At 32.7% G+C, this 20,874-nt stretch overlaps 1 protein-coding gene and 1 long non-coding RNA gene across 2 annotated transcripts; both read right to left on the reverse strand.

The window, feature by feature from the left end:
- Window positions 1-9,134: 9,134 nt before the first annotated feature.
- LOC111633343 (SCAN domain-containing protein 3-like) lies at window positions 9,135-12,964 on the reverse strand. Its single transcript, XM_023377897.1, has 4 exons — window positions 12,824-12,964; window positions 9,835-10,078; window positions 9,217-9,344; window positions 9,135-9,140 (listed from the first exon to the last, which is right to left on the reverse strand). Exons 1-4 carry the CDS (start codon window positions 12,962-12,964, stop codon window positions 9,135-9,137), a joined length of 519 nt encoding a protein of 172 aa, XP_023233665.1.
- Window positions 12,965-16,864: 3,900 nt separating this feature from the next.
- On the reverse strand, window positions 16,865-20,040 carry LOC111633338. The gene is made up of 3 exons (XR_002758042.1): window positions 19,888-20,040; window positions 17,216-17,299; window positions 16,865-17,120 (listed from the first exon to the last, which is right to left on the reverse strand). It is a non-coding gene; the product is annotated as an uncharacterized LOC111633338 (long non-coding RNA).
- Between the last annotated feature and the right edge of the window lie 834 nt (window positions 20,041-20,874).

Consider the following 20,874-nt stretch of genomic DNA (forward strand, 5'->3'; position numbering starts at 1 on the left):
CATTTTTGAACAATAACGATCATTACGAACAAAACACAATAAGTTATGTACAGGTACTCATATTAAAACAATGAAATAAATACTTATGTAAGAAAAAAGTATTAGAATTTATGCGAATATAAGTAAAAAATTCTAAAATATTTAAATTAATAATTAGTCACAAATCTAAGCTTAACACATTAATCTACAGGATTTTNTGAACTAGCCTCCTAACTAAACTATGGAAAACCACCGGAAATTTTAACCTAGCAAACCAAATATAATGCCAGTGCTTCACTAATTATGAGAAAGGCTTATGTTTAAAATGTAAGCTTTCTAGATTCAGTAGTTTTTTCTATGGACGTCCGCTATGCCAGGAGACGTATTCCCTAACAAACAATTTTCTTTCGAAGGAACTGTTCAAATTACTTCAGTTGTTTGAAAAGTGGAGAAATCGACTACCGAAAATCGACTTCATTACTTGGCGGGAAGTCACAGCCGTGACTTCTGATAAATAGATACTGTTTCTGTCTTATTTGTTATAATATAGTAAAAAATTCTAAAATATACATTTGAATAATTAGTCACAAATCTAAGCTTAACACATTAATCTACAGGATTTTAAGAATCGTGGAAAGAATAATAATTACATACCGTAGATGTGAAATGAGAGAGAGCCCAGCAAACGGAAAGTAATCCAAACAGAAGAAGCAACGATAGTATTATAAGGAAAATTTTAATTATTGGCTGTAAGTTAACAAATAATGTTGCATACCAAAGGAAAGAGGTCCCGTAGAGAAAACAAGTGTAAAAGAAAGGTAATAGAATGTCCCATTCTTCGTTAATCATTCCGAAATATCCCCAAAGTTCAACCTGACTTTGCAGTATTTTCTGCAATGTCTCCTGTAAGAAATTTTTGTCACCACTTATTTCAGCTATTTCTTCTGACAGCTTTTGGTATCTTTTATACAGTAAAAATACAATTGTTAAAAATAAAAACAGAAAAGATAGAATCTGACCCGCACTATAAATGAACCACAAAGCGTGAATAAAAGACGCAAGAAATGCTTCTGTGTCTGTTCCCATTTGTTTCTTGATTTCAGCATAATGTGTAATTCCGGATACCGTAGTAATCGCAATAAATAAGATAAATAACAAAGATAAAAGACGTAATGAATACATTTCTAGCTTTTGGCTTATTTTGCATTCTTCTCGATAACTGCTGACGACACAATAAATATCAATTTTGCTTCTTTTGACAATACTGAACTGCCCAGCAATATATACTGCTAAAAATGCAGACACCATAGATGCTTGCAACGCATAATCTCCAAACATATTGTTGATTCTGTAAATGTAAAGAGTGTTGTTGTACAATCTTACTAGAGAAAAGAAAGCAAGGATCCATAAAGATACTTCTACAAATGAAGCATATAACTTGAATAATATTGATCGAATATAATCATTTGTTTGATTCTCTTCTTTCATGCATTGACACGGATTCCAGAAATACAATCCAAATATCTTCGCTGAATTAAATATTGGAGCTAACATGTACCCGATACAACGTTGTTGTTCTCGAAGTTGCAACATTTCTTGTTTGAAAAAAAGGATTATTCGTCTATGATCGAAATTTTCTATTCAAGTGGAATATAACAACTGCAACCAAGTGACAAAAAAAATTCCTGTATGACGTTGCGTTGCTATGGTGTAATATTGATTTTGTTTTAAAAAATTCAAGGCATTTTTATTACCTTTAAATGAACTAATTGATAAGGGAATAGTTCAAGAACTTATTCGAACTTTAATGTACTTTAAATGGAATTTTTTAATCTTCTCGACTTTATTGTGCACTTAAAGATGATGTAATATCGTATACGAGAGTTTAATCGATATTCTTTCTACCAGAAAGAATTTTAAGCGAAAGTCGTAATTCTCAGATTAATTATCTTCTGTTTACTTTCTTTACTTGATTGAAGAAAAGTATTTTCAGTATTACGCATAAAATGCAACTCCGGACATTGCGGAAGTCATAAGTCAAAATATATGACAAACAGTCAATAATAAATGACAAACAACAAATGCGATGAATACTCTTCTGTGAGTTTGGTTATTTTCCATTCTTCTGGATAACTACTGGAGATGCCATGAAAGTCTATTTTACTTCTTCTGAATTTACTAAACTGGTCAGCAACGTATATGGAGAAAAACGCAAAGACTACTGATACTGATGTTTCCAACGCATAATCTAAATATATAAAATTACTTGTCCTGACTGACTGACTGGCTGAGTGATTGAATGAGTGATTGACTGATTGATTCATCATTGCCCAGAGCAAACCGCTGAACTTAAAGAAGTGAAATTTTGTACACAGTTAGGGTACGTCATGAAAACGCACACTAAGAAGGGATTTTTGGAAATCCCCCCCGCGAAGAGAGAGAGAGAAAGAGAGAGAGAGAGAGAGAGGATTAAGGCTTAACCTGAAGAACGGCTTCTACTGTACTACTTTAGATACGATTTTTTGTTTTTAACTACGTTTTAGTAGGGCACGCAAACATAACATATTTACAATACTCATTGTACTTGCAATGGGGGACCGACAAAGTTCCTTATGACAAGACAATATGTACAAACAGAATAGATGCCCATGTTACAGAAGTGTCATAATGCGAGGGACACTCACGAAGTGAATAGACAAAACATTGCGACTTGCAATGGGAGACCGACAAGACTATTAACACAGGGCATAAAACAATGAACATATGCCAAAAAACACCGCGTGTTACAAAAAAACTGACAACACAAAAGTGTGCTAAACTAGGGCTACACGAACAAACATATGAAACATTGCAAGTAGCAATGGGGATCGAAAATTTTCACTAAGGAAGAAAATAAACAGATATATACATGGTAATAAAATACAACGCGTACTAAACAAAAGTGCCCTAGATGGGGGCTTGCGACCGCTACGAATACATTGCAATTTGCAATGGGAGACCGACAATTTCCTGCATAGCAGGTTGTCCGACAGACGGTTGACACTTGCAAGAGTCCTTCTTGGTCTTCTTAGTAGCTGAAGATATTGAAAATTTGAAGCACCATTGAAGACGTAGTTTAGTCTGTGGAGATGAAGTTCGCATTGATTGCTTTGTGGAACACCATTGACGACACCAAGTATGTATATTTAGTCTGTCTAGGTGCTTTTGTAGAGCATTTTTGAAGATATTAAGAATGTATGTTTAGTTTTTTTTGGGAGTGAAGGTATCTGCTCCTGCGTTGAGTGCTCCTGTGGAATCGATGAAGACGTTTAGTTCTGTATATAAGTCTTCATTGTTGATGAAGGCACTCAAAGGACATGGTCAGTTTCATCCAAATGACCTTTTGTAAAAGTGGGACTCTTTGAGTATCAAAAGTAGCACAGTCAAAGATATGATGATGAATATCTTGCGGGGTATGTCCGTCGCAATTACAGTAGTTACTGTCTCGAGGATGGATCCTATGGAACTCCGTAGGTTTCCGTGGCCCGTGAAGTAGTATGGTTGATTTTCAGGTCTTTCCTAGATTTTTGGTATAAAGGAAAAGATTAGCTTCCCTGGTTTTTCTTCTTCCCACTCTCTGCCAAAGAGCAATAACCGTGTTGTGTAAAACTTCTCGGAGAGTGGTCTTAGCTATTCCATTAAAGCTAATTGGAATTTCAGAGTCTGCAGCTTGCTTTGCAAGGTGATTGGCTTCCTCGTTTCCTTTTAGTCCCTTATGTCTTTGACACAGGTTAGTGAATAATGATTATTGTTATCATTTATATCTTGACTAGCAGGTAGGCTCGGCGTTACTCGGGCAAAAGTAACGATAGCAAGATTAAGATTATTACGTTATAGTCAACTTTACTCGTTTTCACAGAATGCAAGAATTGGGTCTCCCTGTTTCCGGACTAATTAGAGAATTTTTATATAAATCTAAAAATATGTTCGATTTCCCGCTAAAACGAAAAAACTGCATCTGCGTCTTGCATGTCGCTTTCTCTTAACACTTCCATTGTCGAAACTTTAATCCTGTTCCTCTCCCCCGTGGAGAGGAATTTCGTAAAATCCCTTCTTAGTGTGCATTCTCGTGACGTACCCTAACTGTGTATCAAATTTCAACTTTCAACTCCTAACCGTTTGGGCTCTGCGCTTATTATTATTATCCAATGTCCACACAGGAAACTGGGTGGAAATACTTGTTATCAAAAACATAAAACCACAAGTCAAACACTTCCCAAGCGTTTAAGACTGTGTGATATATCTTCGAATTATGCGAGCAGATCCAAGTAAGGTGGCCTTTTGCAGCTGACAGATAGTAATTTTGTCAATATTTATGGTTTGTAACTGCCGGCTAAGATCTTTTGCCGGCAGTTACCAGTGTGCCGATAATCACTGGGACTATCTGTACTGGTTTATGCCAGAGACGTTGCAGTTCAATTTTTAGGTCGTGATATCGGCTAAGTTTTTCATGTTTTTCATCAATTCTAATGTCACCAGGTATGGCGACATCTATAATCTACACTTTTTTCTTCTCCACAATCGTGAAGTCTGGAGTATTATGTTCCAGAACTTTATCAGTCTGAATTTGAAAGTCCCAAAGTATTTTAACACATTCATTTTCAATTACTTTTTCGGGATTATGTTCCCACCAATTTTTTCCTATAGGTATATGATAGTTGTGGCACAGATTCCAATGGATCATTTTGGCCACAGAATTGTGTCTCTGCTTATAGTCCGTCTGTGCAATTTTTTGCAGCAGCTGAGAATATGATTAATAATTTCATCAGCTTCTTTACACAGTCTGCATGTTGGATCATCAGCAGATTTTTCGATTCTCGCCTTGATTGCATTTGTTCTGATTGCTTGTTCCTGGGCCACAAAAATCCGCCTTCTGTCTCCTTCTTCAATGCTCCATTACTAAGCCATAACCAGGTCCTTTCTTTATCCACTTTTCCTTCAATTTTGTCCAGGAACTATCCATGTAACGCCTTATTACGCCAGCTGTCAGCTGTAGCTTGTAATGTAGTTTTCTTATACTGATTCTTTGTCTGCTGTACTTTAAGGAGTTTTCTATTATTGACAGCAATCAGTGCAGGCTGCCCACTATCCTTGACATATTCTGCCAGTGCATAATTTTCTTCTTCAACAGTATGTATTACTTGTAATAGGCCTCTACCACCCAGCCTTCTAAACAGATACAACTGGTCTACATCGCTGCGCGGGTCATGAGTTTTCTTGTTTTTCTATCGAGACTGTCCAATTCTGCTTGTGTCCAGTTTATAATACCTGCAGTTTATCTTATGACAGGTATAGCCCAGGTGTTCATGGCCTTGATGGTATTGCCTCCATTGAGCTTGCTTTCGAGAATTTTTCTAATCCTCTGAGTGTACTCTCTACTAACCAGAGTTTTCACTTGCTCGTGCCTGATACTGTTCAGCTGCAGTATGCCCTGGTATTTATAGGCTTCTGGCTGGTGGCACTTTATGGCTTGACCATATGGCATATTAATACTTTCACTTTCAGTGATTTTGCCCCTCCTCAGTGCCACAGCTGCACACTTGTCCAGTCCAAACTCCATCCTGATATCAGTACTGAAGATTCGGACAGTGTTAGTCAAAGAGCAGATTTCAGTTTCACTTCTTCCATAGGGATTCAAGTCATCCATATATAGCAGATGTGAAATTCTTTGAGAGTTTTTTGATGTTTGATAACCAACGTTTGTTTGTCGTAAGATTATTGACAGAGGTATCATGGCAATGATGAAGAGCAATGGCGACAAGGAATCTCCCTGAAAGATCCTTCTCTTAATATTGACCAATCCATAGCTTATATTTCCAACAAATAGTTCAGTCTTCCAATATCGCATCATGTTTACAAGGAAGTTGCCAACCTTTTTGCAAACCCCAATAGTATCTAAACACTTAATTATCCAACTATGTGGAAGTAAGTCAAAAGCTTTTTTGTAGTCAATCCACGTCATGTGTAAATTAGTTTTTCGGCTTTTACAGTTGTCCAGAATCATTTTGTTAATTAAAAGCTGATTTTTCGTGCCTCTACTTTTCCGTTTGTTACCTTTCTGTTCATCTGGCACAATATCGTTCTCAAGATAATCTTGAATCCTATCACCAATGATCCCAGTCAACAATTTAAACATAGTGGGCAAACAAGTAATTGGTCTATAATTTCCTGGCACTATTCCCTTTACTGGATCTTTTTGTATCAAATATGTTCTTCCAACTGCTAACCATTCTTTGATGTTTCCGTTTTGCAGCATCTTGTTGAATTGCTGAGTCATTTTTTTATGCAGAGAGGTCAAGTATTTAAGCCAAAATCCATGCAACTGATCATTGCCAGGTGAAGTCCAATTCTTAACTTTTTTAAATCGCCTATTAATCATTACAGTTGTTACATCTTACAATCATTACATCTGTTGCATTTTGTTGTTTAAGTTAAATGGTGGTTACATTGGCCATTAAATTGTAAGAAAATTTCGAAATTTGAAACCTGTCCAGATAAATATGTAACAGTTTTTTGTACAAAATTTTCAAAAATATTTTCAGTGACAAAATGTTAATGTTTGATTAAAATTCTTATTTTGCAGTGTGGAAACATGTGAATCCATATTATTTTTAATAAAACATTTGTCGCTTAATGCAGCAAATTTGGGTTTTATTTTAATTTTTTTGTGTCCGTATAAAATTGAAACGCACTTTATTTTATAACCAACTATTTTGATATAATTTCTATATAAATAATATATTGTTCTGATAATAAAGATAATTAATTATAAATAAAAACCCGAAGTAGCTCGGTTCGGAGAGCGTTAGGTTGAAGATCTAAAGGATCCTGGTTCAATACTGGGTTTCGGCAGACGTGCATATTTTTTTTTCCCTCTTTTAAAAGTGGTTTTCATATCAAATCAAATGCTTATACACTTTAAACTACAAATCATTGCCAAAGTTAATTCGCTTTATTTTCGGTTTGCGTGTATTTCTGGTACCGGTAGAACAAACGAAAACAGGACCCTCTACAAGTAGTGCAAGTCGCCAGACTGACACGTCACCTATTTTAAAGCGTAGCGCTAGCTCGTAACTGTTGTCTATATTCAATGGTTTGTTAACTGGAGCTTTGGTAGTGTGATAATTAACGATACCCAATCGTGGAATTTTCATAACGACAGTTATACAAAGAGGAGTTATCAAAAATTAGGAAGATTGCTTATGTGAGACTATTTAAATTCAGTGTTTAAAAATATTTATGTCAGAAAGTTTCTACTGTAACGGGTGGTGGTTCGTGGAATGGGTATGAATATGTGTTATTCTTTATCATAATAAAAGTTATCTGAGGATAACTTTTGTTATGGTAAAGAATTAATATTTGTTATGGTAAAAAATTAATATGTATTTATTTTAATTATATGAAAATAATGGCACAATATTTTATTATAACTGCATTATGTATCTTATTACAAATTTCTATACTACACGTGAAAAAAAGATAAGATTGCTATTGTATATTCGAATATTAGTGGCAGAGTGGAAGCGCTGTATTGTCAGCTTCCGAACAGCCAGATTTGCGCACGTGCTTTACAGAGCACCAACCTCACCTGGTGGAAGTCTAGGACCTTGGGTGGAAGCTACACACGTATAACGCTTCCAATTCTATCCAAGACCGGTTCTGGGCTGTTAGCCGCCTGCCCGCTAGATATTTGGTCACCTTCGCCCAATTATGGAAATCATGAGTAGATTTATAACTTAACCCAACCGATAAGAATTTACTGGTATGTTTTTATGAAAGTTCTGTATAGTTGACAGGAGTTTTAAAAAATCCGTTAAAATATTTGATATATTTATTCCGCTCTCCGATTTTATATTACTCGCGGATTTCAATGTTAAACCAGTGATATTACGATTTCGTACGTCCCATCTTTAAGGGAATGTAGAAAAAAACGTGTACAATTCTTGTATAATGTTAAAAAATTAACTGTTACTTTAGTAGCATAATTTACAATTAAATTTAGTGAATGAGAGAGATGCACAAGGTACAAAAAAAAGCTCTAGAACAGGGGTTCCCAATCATTTTATACTGTGACTGTGACTCCCTTTACTAACTGTAACTTTTTTGCGACGCCCTTCTGAAAGAAGATACCTGCGTGTAGCTCTAGCAGACATTAAAATTACTTCATTATTCAAAGAAAACTCCAAAGAATATAGAATCTTAATAATTATTATTTATTAGAAAATATAATAGTACAATTAATGAGAAGGATGAGCTTGCTTTTCTGAGCATAACTTCTCAAATCGGGGCTGAAGTTTTGAAATCGCTACTCTCATTTCTTTTTCTAAATTTTTTTGTGACCTGTATTTCGACTTGATTACTGCAACTGCAGAAAAGACAGTTTCACACAAGTACGACGTAGTAAACGGTAAAAGAACCTTCAAAGCTGTAGTACTGATAGGATATTCTTGGGATTGCTCCAAAATTGAAATAGTTTGTCTTTATTGAATCGTAGTTTTAAACTCGTATCACAAGATAGTTCTAACAGCTGTTCTTTCTCGACTGTTGAAAGTGTAGATAGGGGTGGGATCGATTGGAATGTGTCTCTAATCCAGTCGTATTGATCTACATTCTTTGGAAAATATGTATCAAAAGGGGTGCTTAGTGTTGATAAGTGTTGGATAAATATCGATTGCAAACTTGGCTCTAGATTTTGAATAGATTTTTCTCGCAAAAAGCCATTTAAAACAGGAAAAAACAGTCAGTATTTCTTTGCTCCTCTTCTATTTTTCTTTTCCACAGCAACAACTTTTTTTTTTTTTAAACGCTGCAATTTTATCAGCCAGTTGCAGTATATGCGTTTCGTTTCCCTGCAGAGATTTATTAATGACATTTAATTTCTGAAATATGTCGCAAAGATACTCCAGTTTTATTAAGAAGTCAGTATTGCGTTACGATGCGATTCTATCAATAAATACGTGTACAACTTATGTTTTAATTCGTATACACGTAAGAGTACGTTACCTCTCGACAACCAACGAGAGTTACAGTAATAAAGTGAAGATGTATGCTCGGCACCCAAATCTTCACAAAGCTTTCGGAAAAATCTTGCCTTCACGGGTCTTTTTTTATAACGTTTACCACTTTAATAATTATATCAATTACAAAATTTAATTTAGATGAAATATTTTTTGTAGCCAGGGCCTCCCTATGTATAACGCAATGTGTCCATTTTGCATTTGGTGCCTCGGTTTTAATGAGAGCTTGAAGTCCTCCGTACTGCCCTGACATCGAGCGAGCTCCATCCGTAGACACACCGACACAGTTCTCCCATTTAATGTCAGTGGCTTACCGTAGTGGGGGCGGCAAAATTTCACAATAAATAATAATAATATCTTGTAAAAATTTGAAACATCCAAATCTATACTTGCCTACGATAGTGCTATCGTCCGGACAGTCCGGGAATCGGCTCGCTGTCCGGGTGAACTAGTAATTTTTTCATCCGAGGAAATCCTGCGAAACCTGTTGACCTTTTTTTTGCTTGAACGATTCATTCACGTTCATATACACCACTAATGTCCAATAGAACTATTTTAAACAGGTCGCTGCACTACCACCGAATTTTTCATTGCTTGTTCTGTGACAAAACTGAATTTTGGTCTTTTAAATTGAAATACCTAAATAAGGGGGCCGAAATTTTTTTCCGCCCCGGGCGGCTGACACCCACGGTACGCCACTGTTGAATGTTAATTTCTTTCATGTATGAATCTATGATCGCAAAAAAATCACTAGCCTTCCCGGTGTCAGTCATTTCTTTGCAAAATAACAAATCCTCACATACATTTGCTTCTTCCATGTACCGCACGTAACATATTAATTGAGCGTCATTATTACTGTCTATCGCTTCATCCAGTTGAATGGCAAATAAACCAGAAAGTTTTTCCACAATTTGCTCATTAATGTCTTCAGCTATGTCATGAATGCGACGACTAATCGTATTGTTAGAAAGAGGAATATTTTTTATTTTTTTAGCCGCCGATTCTCCGAACCAATCTCTAACCGAGTACAGTGGGACTGATTTCTTCGAAATATTAGATGTAATAAAGACAGACATTTTTCCAGTTCAACGAGAGTGACCGAAAAGTTGTAAATTTTGGAAATTTCCAAAATTTCCTGGTCCTAAAACGAATTAGGAAACAAACGACAGACAATCTATTAAGTTTAACATATAGTGGTTAAGATTTAAGAGTAAAGAATATTTTATGTTACTTTTATGTACGTTTCATTACAAAGCTATATTTAATTATAATTTTCTTTAAAAGTATATTCATACAATTGAAGAAGGTTTTGTACCAGGTATGTATATCCACCACAAATTTTATTTCACCAAATATTTATAAGTTTTTATAATTTTATTTTTAATTTTAGCCCTTATATCGTGGCTAGCGATTCAGGGTGTTATTGCGATATTGAAAATTTATTTTGAAAAAGTTTTGGCTCGAGATCATATAATGAAAAAGAAAACATTATTAAAAGAGAAAGGCCAATGCCTAAGTTAAATATAAACACTTCAATAAAAAAATTTGTTCGACATTTTCACGATAAAATGATTCTGTAAATGCATAAAAATGCAAAAATTGTTTTGTTGGCTTTGCTTACTATTTTCAAATGAAATTAGTGCGTGAAATAAGAATGGCTTTGACGATTTAGCTGGCAAAAGACACGAAATATCGTCGATTCTTTCGTATTTGAAGCAATTTGGAAATCGAAGCGGAATAGAATTTAACATTAGTTAATAATATAAAATAAATATTGAAAATTATAACGAGAAGTTACGGTTAATAGAGATATTATATCTAAATAAATAGATGTTATATGTTTTTATCGAAACGAGAATTGGCATTTAGAGGGCATAGGGAATCTACTGAAACTAATAACAGAGGTAGTTATATTGAACTTGTTTATTTATTAAGTACGTCAGATAAATAATCTATTAAAAATACATTTAAAGAAATAAGTAACTGATTGCCCCTGAAAGTCGGCTTTTTATAGAAACACAGCTTCTCTATTATCAAATGTCACGGCACGCCACTGTTAAGTATTTGTCGTAATGGATTGTTTTTGAATTATTGAAGATTGGAATTTCTGTAATATAAGGTAATGGATGGTTCAAAATAAAATCTTATCGATCAGAATTCATTGATACTTGTTTCCATTTTACGCAAGCATGTAATGTCTTAAAAAATCCAATTTAAATAAAAGATATATAGGCCTAAATGTTAAATAAGGCTAAATATATTTAACAAAAACAATATATTTGACATAATCAATATAAACCATAAAATGGTTCTGCATCTCAGAAATCAGAAATCTTAATTGTAATAATTAATAATATTCTGTGAAATTCTTATTTATTTGATAGTAAAATAACTCATTCTACTTTGGAAATTCAATAGAATAAGTTTTTATCAATGATTTATTAATTAAAATGTAAATTAATAATTTTCAAGAGATATGAATGTTGCCTTCATTCTAATACAAAGTGACAACCCTCATTTATTATCTGTAGCTTTTTCTCCGCAAAATCCCTGCTAAGTGAGTTATGCATAGAGACTTGATTTTGCTTCTTTGCATTGTAATGGAGCGAAGTATTTTAATCTTTACTAATAAAAAGAGATAAAAGAAAACTGTCAATATTAAGAGACAACATTATTACTACTTTTACTATAAAGGCATAATGTAAATACATCGAATAAATAAATTCTGTTCTTATGAAAATTTGCTATTAATACATTTAAAAAAATGTTCAATTATTCAAATAAAATACATTTCTATGTAAAATGATTTAATATATTAAAAAGTTATAGCTTTATTTAAAAGTCTTGGAAATAATAAATAGTTTTCAATTTCCATTATATTTATCAACTGACACTTAGGAAATTGGCAATAGTACATAAAGAATCAGGAATGATTTATAGATCTTAAGAAGTTATATAAACGCCATTACATTTAAGCAATATTTTACCTTAAAAACTTACTGTAAAGAGATTATACCATTTTGGTTTATTGAAAGTAAAATGTTGGCTGGAAACACGGTCGAATGTTCGTAGACTCAATATAATTCGATTTACTCGAGTAAAAAGAATGGCATCGATAAGAGATAAACAACGTTGTTTCGGATACATAACGGCTCCGATATTTAATTCATCAAAGGTATTTGGTCTAGATTTTTGGCATCCCTGTCAATGCATGGAAGATGGAAAAAAGGATAATTTTTTTTCAGCATTATTCAAGTTTTACACTTCATTCGTAGAAGTATTTCAATGGATAATAGCGTTATCTTTCTTGATAAGAATATACAATATTAATCTTTATATTTTAAGAGTTATCAAAATATATGGAGATTATGCGCTCGAAGGATCAGTAGTCTTGGCATTTTTAGCAGTATATATTGCTGCGCAGCTTAGTATACTGAAAAGAAGAAAAATTGAAATTCATTGCGTCATCAGCAGTTATCGAGAAGAATGGAAAATTACCGAGCGCATAGATAAGTATTTTTTGAGATTGTTATCTCTCTTATTTATCATATTTTTTATGATTATCGTAATGGCCGAAATTGCATTTTATGAAGAAATCAAGAAACAAAACGGAACAGACACAGAGGCATTTCTTGCCTCTTTCATTCACACTTTAGGGCTCATGTATTGTGCCGGTCAGATCATATTTCTTCTGTCTTTATGTTCAGCAACCGTGTTTATAATGCAGAAGAGATTCCTGAAGCTGTCTGAAGAAGTAGCGAAAATAACTGTTGACGAACATTTCCTACATGAGAAATTAGAAGAAATATTGCGAAATCTTGTGGAATTGTGGGGATATTTTGAAATGATAAATGAAAAGTGGGACATTTATCTGCCTTTTTTATACACGACTGTTCTCTATGGGTCGTCTTTCTTTTGGTATGCGACATTATTTGTTAAATTACAACTTACAGTAAGAATTCTGTTTTCAATAGTATCTTTCGCTATTCTCTTTGGATTAATTTCTGTTAGCTGGGCGCTCTCCACCTTCACATCTGCTGTATGTAATCATTATTTCTCTTTCGATTTTTAAATTCATAAATTAATGTCTGTTTTAAAGTAGTAATTTGTTAATAAATTATTAAACGCGAATCTCTATCGAAATCAATATATGAATTCTTTGTCCGATATTGTGAATGGGATCGGTGTTTAAATTTTTGTTTGTTTCTTTGTAAATTATTTGTTATTTTGTAACTTCACTTTGTTATAATTTTTTAAAAAAATGCTTATATTAGAGTTGTTTAAATTTTTTAATCATTTTAATTTAATGCTAAATTGATTTAACATGTAATTATTAATCCATACATTAGAAATATATTTTATTTTTCAGATCTACGATAATTTCATTAGTATTGAAAAGGTTTCTTCTGCAAATCTTCCGTTGACATTCAAATTTAAGGTATGTAATAAATTAGAAAAATGTGAAAATGTGTATTTACATTAAGATTTCCAGTGTATTGTTTAATTCACTATTCAGAATGTCTGTTATTAGAAAACAAAATGGTTATGAAAAATCAATATAATTCTCGTAGGACATTTATTAAATTCCATTATTGATAAATGTGATTAAAAAATTTCATTGCATTTAATTAACATTTAAAAATTTTATTTTATTTTCAAATTGTTAATCTTAACTACTTTTATAAATTATTTTTGTAAAAGATAAATGACTTTATGAAGAGATTTGGAAAGATTCCTCTCGGAGTATCCATCGGCGGATTCTTCTATATTAAACGAGATTTCATGATAAGGGTATGTTCTAAACCTTTTAAAATATATGTAAATACATTTAATTGAATTACATGAAATTTTATTATTTACAGATCATAAGTGGTGTTTATTCGGTATTCTCCTCTTGCATTGAAGTGAGCGGAATTTTAAAAAAAGAAACAAAATGTGCTGTTAAACACGGAAATAATACTCATCTTCTTTAAGTTTTTTACACATAAATTACAACAGAATTTCACAGTATTTGCAACGTAAAAGATGTAGTAATGATCTGTACTGAAATATTTCATTATATTTCATTATATTTCATTATAAACTCATTTATAACATCTATTCTCATTAATTAATAATTGCAAGTTATCAACTATGATGAAAAATTACATGCTTTCTCTTTTACAACATGTTTTAATCTATTATTTTCTAATCTTCGAAAACATTTACGCCAGTTTATCACACAATAGTAATCTCCTGTAACAGAATTTACCAATTTCATACAATTCACGTAAATATTCTAAGAAAACAAAGCTTATATGAATACATTTAAAACAATTCTCTTTACTTAAAAATATTATCATTCCGAGAAAAGCAACGTTGTATGGGGTACACGATGGCTCCAGCATTTAATTCAGGTAAGGTATTTGGACTAAACTTTTGGTAAGATGAAAAAAGCAAAGGAACAACGTTATATTCGATCAACATTATTTAAGTTATATATTTCATTTGTAGAAGTATTTCTATTGGTAATGGCTGTCGGTTTTTTCATGAAGTCGTATCTTTTCTTTAAGAAGAGTTGGCAAATTATGGAAATTATGGCAATAATCATTGCATTTTTCTCAGTAAATATTGCTGGTCAGTTCAGTAGACTCTACCAAGAAAAATTGAGATTCAGGGTGCTGTCCGCAGTTATCGAGAAGAATAGAAAATAAGCAAAAGCATAGAAGGGTACTCATTAAGTCTTATTTATCTTACTTAAAATGATCGCCGTAATGTCCTGAAATACATTCTATGCGGAAATATAAATGCAGAATAAAAGAGATACAGAAGCATTTCTTGTCTATTTGCATCACGAGTCAGAATAAATCTCTTCTCTTTCTATGTAAAACACTTATATTTTTATAGTTAAAAGACATACCTGAAGCTGTCCGAACAAATAGCTAATACAACTAATAAACATTTCCTATTGGAGATATTGAAAGAGATTTTGCAAAATCAGTTTGAGCTTTCGGGATATTTCAAAATAATTAACGAACAATAGGATCTTCTGTTTGCATGTGCTTTATCTGCTTTCTTTAGTTACGCAACATTATTTGTTAAATTATAATTCATAATTAGAATTATTGTTACAAGATTGCCATTACTTCTTCTCTTCGGATTACTGTAATTCATTTCTGCTTGGCGCTTCTTCACTCGACATCTGTGATATGTAATCATTTTTTTTCAATTTTTAAGTTATAAATTAATGTGTTGTCCTAAGGTTTGTAATAAACTATTAATTAAATATGCACAAATTTATATGTATATATATAAATAAGGAAGTCTGTTTGTATCGTTGTTTGTTCGCTATGCATTCCTAGACCGTTCGATCAATTGCTACGAAACTAGGAAGGTACGTTAACATACTTCTAACTTAAAAATTGTTGTAATATCACCCCAAAATATTGATAAAATTTCTGTATATCAATTAATTTCTGTCTATATTCAATTTGCTGGCTTTACACGTAGCGCCATTTATTAGCAAAAGAAATTAAAAAATAATAAACTGAATATAATTGATACAAACAAGGTATTATTTTAAAAATTGTATACAGTGAAACCTGTCTATGGCGACCACCCACGGTTCCTTCAAAAAGTGGTCTTTTAGACAGGTGGTCGTCCAATACAGGTGGTCCTGTAATAACGTATTTCCGTACGTATTTTGCGTACTTTTTAGCCATTTCTACTAAGCAAAACTCNAGTGATATTACGATTTCGTACGTCCCATCTTTAAGGGAATGTAGAAAAAAACGTGTACAATTCTTGTATAATGTTAAAAAATTAACTGTTACTTTAGTAGCATAATTTACAATTAAATTTAGTGAATGAGAGAGATGCACAAGGTACAAAAAAAAGCTCTAGAACAGGGGTTCCCAATCATTTTATACTGTGACTGTGACTCCCTTTACTAACTGTAACTTTTTTGCGACGCCCTTCTGAAAGAAGATACCTGCGTGTAGCTCTAGCAGACATTAAAATTACTTCATTATTCAAAGAAAACTCCAAAGAATATAAANAAATGAATTCCCTTTGTTGCTAGACTAATTTATTAACACCTGCACCTAATTTCAAGGGTGGGAGAAGTGCCCGGGATGGGTTCGAACAAGAGTTTAGACTAATTTATTATATTTGGAGGGGGAAACGTTGTTAAGATGGGTTCTTACAATAGTTTAGACCAGATACATTCGCGAAAGTGGTCGCTTATTACAGGTGTTATATGTTGTTTCGGACCAAAAATCGATGCCCGCGGTCGCGTTACACAGGTGGTCGTTTAATACAGGTAACTTATACGAAGACTCTATGGGTAAACTATTCCGTGCCAGAAATTTTTGCCCGTTTTGACAGGTGCCCGTCGAATGCAGGTGGTCGCCTAAACAGTTTTCACTGTATATTATTTTCGCTTAATTAGTGATACAGTTAGCATATAGCATTGACCTGCGTGGAGTTGGAAACGTTACCATATCCAAAGAACGGTTACGTTAAATAATTTTACTATGTTTAATCGTGATGTAAACAAGTTTTTGCGCTATAATGTAACACTAAGCACAATAATAATAATAATAAACGTTAAATATTTAATGTGAGCGTTATTTTATTGAAAACACACTTCGATACTCTCTCGTTTAATGACGTGTGAAGTTCTCGTATCGTTAGAACTACACCGATAGGTTCGAGAATTCGTTTTATTGAAGAATTATATCGATTATCAGTCAACACACATTTATATATCGTGACTCACTCTTGAATAAAGTGTTAGAAGCATAGATTAATCTAAGTTTATTATTATTATTTTTTATATGTCTCACTTTTAATTTGAGGTAATTTTCAGGTAAAACTCCTCCCGTGAGGCACTTTTTACTTGGTTAAACGTCCAAGTTTACTATCGCATTATTCATCTGTTTAACAATTCAATCCTCTCGTTCTCGCATATCTATTTCTTTTTCATCCAATCGTCGAAAGAAAATGGCGTTCACAAAGATCTTTCTTCTAATATTATAGTTTTTGCATTCTAACCAATAACAGCAACATTCTGTTTAAATATCTCGATAGAGTTTCAAAATTTTCCTGAAAAAAAAAATATTACAAATAATTTTGAAATATCCCGTTGAACATGTAAGACACTATTTCAGCTTCAATAAACGGTTTCCATGTAAAAGTACCTGTCATCTTTTGTCTCCATAATCACCGCCTTCATAAGCGAGTGATCCTTAGCCATTTCTGATGTGGAATTAATCATTCTCTTCCTAATCCGCATATACAAATGCAGTATTAATGAATAATGGAAAAGCAATTGAAATATCGTTAAGAATTATGCAAACTAAATTTCATGTAATAAATTCAATTAGTGTAAATTATAAAACAAATCAATATGTATGGATGCATTTATAGATATAACCCCGAATTATTTGCATTTCTCGGCGTTTCAATGTTCTCGAAGTTCAAAAACGTAAAAATTTCGGAAGTCTTTTTTTAACCGATTGCCATACATTCCGTTATATATAACAGAGCCAGGAAAGGAATGAAGTGTTGTTTCGTGATACGAATTTAATTAATTTATTTACGAAGACTGTTCGAATTATGAATCGTCCGAAGAACAAATCGATTTTTCAAATTACAAATAATAGAAAGCGAATTAGTCTATTTCCAGACCCAAAACAATACCCATTTTGATAAATTAAAAAAAAAAAAAAAACAAATACACACAAGTTAAGGGTGAAAAAATTGTCAGGAATAAATTATTAAATCTCCACATATATAAATATAATACCAATATATATAACCACAATATACAAGATGTATTAGAATGACGTTTTAAAAATTTGGAGTGTAGAGGATGAAATTTTGAACTTTTTGATATAAGGAACCTATAGCCGGAAAGGTGATAGCCGGAAAAGTTTCTGCAGTACTTTGCACGTTCTATGCGGTCAGTATGCTGAATGAAACAGCAGAATACAGTATTTATGACAAGTTTTATTGACAAAACAGTAGAGTACAATCAAACTGTACATCGAATCAGTGGCTGCACTACTTTAGAGTAAATGTTCAATGTGACGACCACCAACTTCGTTACATAATGTGCAACGATGAACCATGTTTTGTCCGATTCTCTAAGATGCCACGCTCCCCTCTGATAGAATTAAATGCTGTAAAGATGCGCTCCGTAAGCTTATGAGCTGTTCCTGCAGGTGTTGCGTACACAAGGGACTCACGTTGACAAGCTGTGTGTTTACAGCACAGCGCCAGTGGATGCAAAGGGCGACCTGAAGGACGACAAGCACTAAGTACACAACGTCCTGTACACAGGCTCAGTTAGACCACTGTAGTTGGTGTTTACAGTCTTCCATCCGCAGCAATAACATGACGTCAATGGACGGAAGCTACCAAAATGACGGTCAAATGAACAGGTAGCTACCAAAGTGAAGGGCGGTCAAGCACTTCCTACCGCTGTAGACACTTTAGTTCAAATTTCCGGCTATAGGTTCCTTATATCAAAATGTTCAAAATTTCAACCTCTACAGTCCCCCAAATTTTTAAAACGTCATTCTAATACACCCTGTATATAATCGAAAACTAGAAATGAAGAGAAAAAGCACTGAAAACATGAGCGTAATACAACTTTATTTGTCATATTTCGTTTGAAGTATAAAATATCGTTCAACTCCAAGGTGAAGTTTTGTGAAATTTAATGTTCGAATTGTGATGTGTTCGAAGTACGAACTTCCACCTATCACTACAGTGTTCATAAAGTTTAAAGAGCCATAAATTACCTCTAAAATAAATGTTAATTTATTAATTTATAATCTTCGAACATCCAGATTATACTAAACTATGCTCAATACACCAATTTATCTCCGTTCTGAAATAAATTAATGAAGCGAATAGCTTATAAATCGATAGTTTCAATTAAAAATTTCCATCTCCGAAAAAGAAACAATTAGTGACCATAGCAACCTGTTACAACAGAACATATAAATTTCATACAACCGAATTGAAATATTCTGATAAAAAGAGAGATAAATTGTAGACTCAAAACAATTCTCTTTATATAAATGAAAAATGTCATTATTCCGAGAGAAAGAACGTTGTATGGGGTACATGCTGGCTCCAATACTTAACTCAGTTAAGATATTTGGACTAAATTTTTGGAATCCGTGTCAATGCATGGAAGAAGAAAGAAGAGCAAGGAACCATTTTAGATCAACATTATTTCAGTTGTATACTTCATTTCTAGAAATGTTTTTATGGATGACGGCTCTGTCTTTTACTATAAGATTGTATAATATCAATCTCTACTTTTTAAGAATTATCAAAATATTTGGAGATTATGTATTAGAAGCATCAGTGGTGTGTGCATTCTTCTCTGTCTACATTGCTGGGCAGTTTAGCATTCTGAAAAGAAGAAAAATTAAGTTTCATTGCGTTGTTGGCAGTTATCCAGAAGAATGGAAAATAAGAAAAATCATAGATGCGCATTCATTGCGGTTATGATGTATGTTATTTACTTTGTTCGTGACGACTACAGCAATGTCCGAAATTACATTATATGCAGAAGTAAAGAAACAAAAGGGAACAAACACAGAGGCATTTCTCGTGTCTGTCATTTATGGTTTATGGCACATTTATTCTATGGGTCAGATGCTATCTCTTGTTTTTATATGTTGGTCTGTTGTTTTCATATTACAGAAAAGATATCTGAAACTAGCAAAAGAAATAACGAATATAACAGTAGAGGCACACTTTCTACAGCAGATATTAGAGAAAATTTTGCAAAATCAGTTTGAACTTTGGGGATATTTCGCAATGATTAACGAAGAATTTGATATTTTTTTACCTTTTGTTTACACTTGTTTTCTTTACGGGACTTCTTTCGTTTGGTATGCAACATTATTTGTTAAATTATACCCGATAATCAGAATTTTCTTCATAATAGTATCATTGTTTCTTCTGTTTGGATTAATTTCTGTCTGCTTGGCTCTCTCTCGTTTGACATCTGCGGTAAATGATGATCATTATTACTTTTTCGATTCTTAAACCTCATAAATTAATTTATTTGCTATAAGTTTTTGATAAATTATTAATTGGAGTATTTATAAATATTTTTATTCACATTCAAAAAATTTTAATTTTTCTCATTGTTCATTATTTTTAATTGTTTTAATTTGAATACTTACATAATTATATTATATTTCGATCGTAATTTATGTTTGTTTATTATTGAAGAATGTGTATATATGAAGAATATGTAGCTTACGTCATATATATTATATGATATGTATAAGAAAGTGTTATAATTTTATTTTGCTGCTAAAAATGAAATTTATTATGACCTAAATTGCTGTTATTAACTAAACTCATCTGTCATATCTCTAATTATTTTGATGCTTGCATATATGTGTTTTAATTTAGAATAATGAAAAATAGTGTTATATATATTCGGAATAAAAATAATTATTTTTCTTTATTTTTGGCACCCCTCTTAGTTGAAATGTGGACTCAAAAGCGTAATCAGAATTTTTTTCCTGCGCTCAAAAATAACATAAAGGAGAAGATGGTATTATGGAACCCCAATTACATTTTAGTGAATTGTAAACAAGGTATCATAACTACACCCACATTTTTTGTGCAAAAAGTACTGGTAACTAGTAAACTAAGTGTTCCTAATTGGATTTTTCGCTAGTGTAATTATAAGTATGGTTTTTGAAGGCATTTGTACAAAAAGTCCGAAAGTAGGCTTAGAGAAAATCGGGTGGTAATATGGAACCTTACTGTATATTTTCAAAAAAATGCTTTAATGTAGCCAAAAACAAATAGGAAAGGA

Source organism: Centruroides sculpturatus, unplaced genomic scaffold, assembly GCF_000671375.1.
Source record: "Centruroides sculpturatus isolate CEXI.00-Female unplaced genomic scaffold, Cexi_2.0 scaffold628, whole genome shotgun sequence".
Classification (NCBI taxonomy): Eukaryota; Metazoa; Arthropoda; class Arachnida; order Scorpiones; family Buthidae; genus Centruroides; species Centruroides sculpturatus.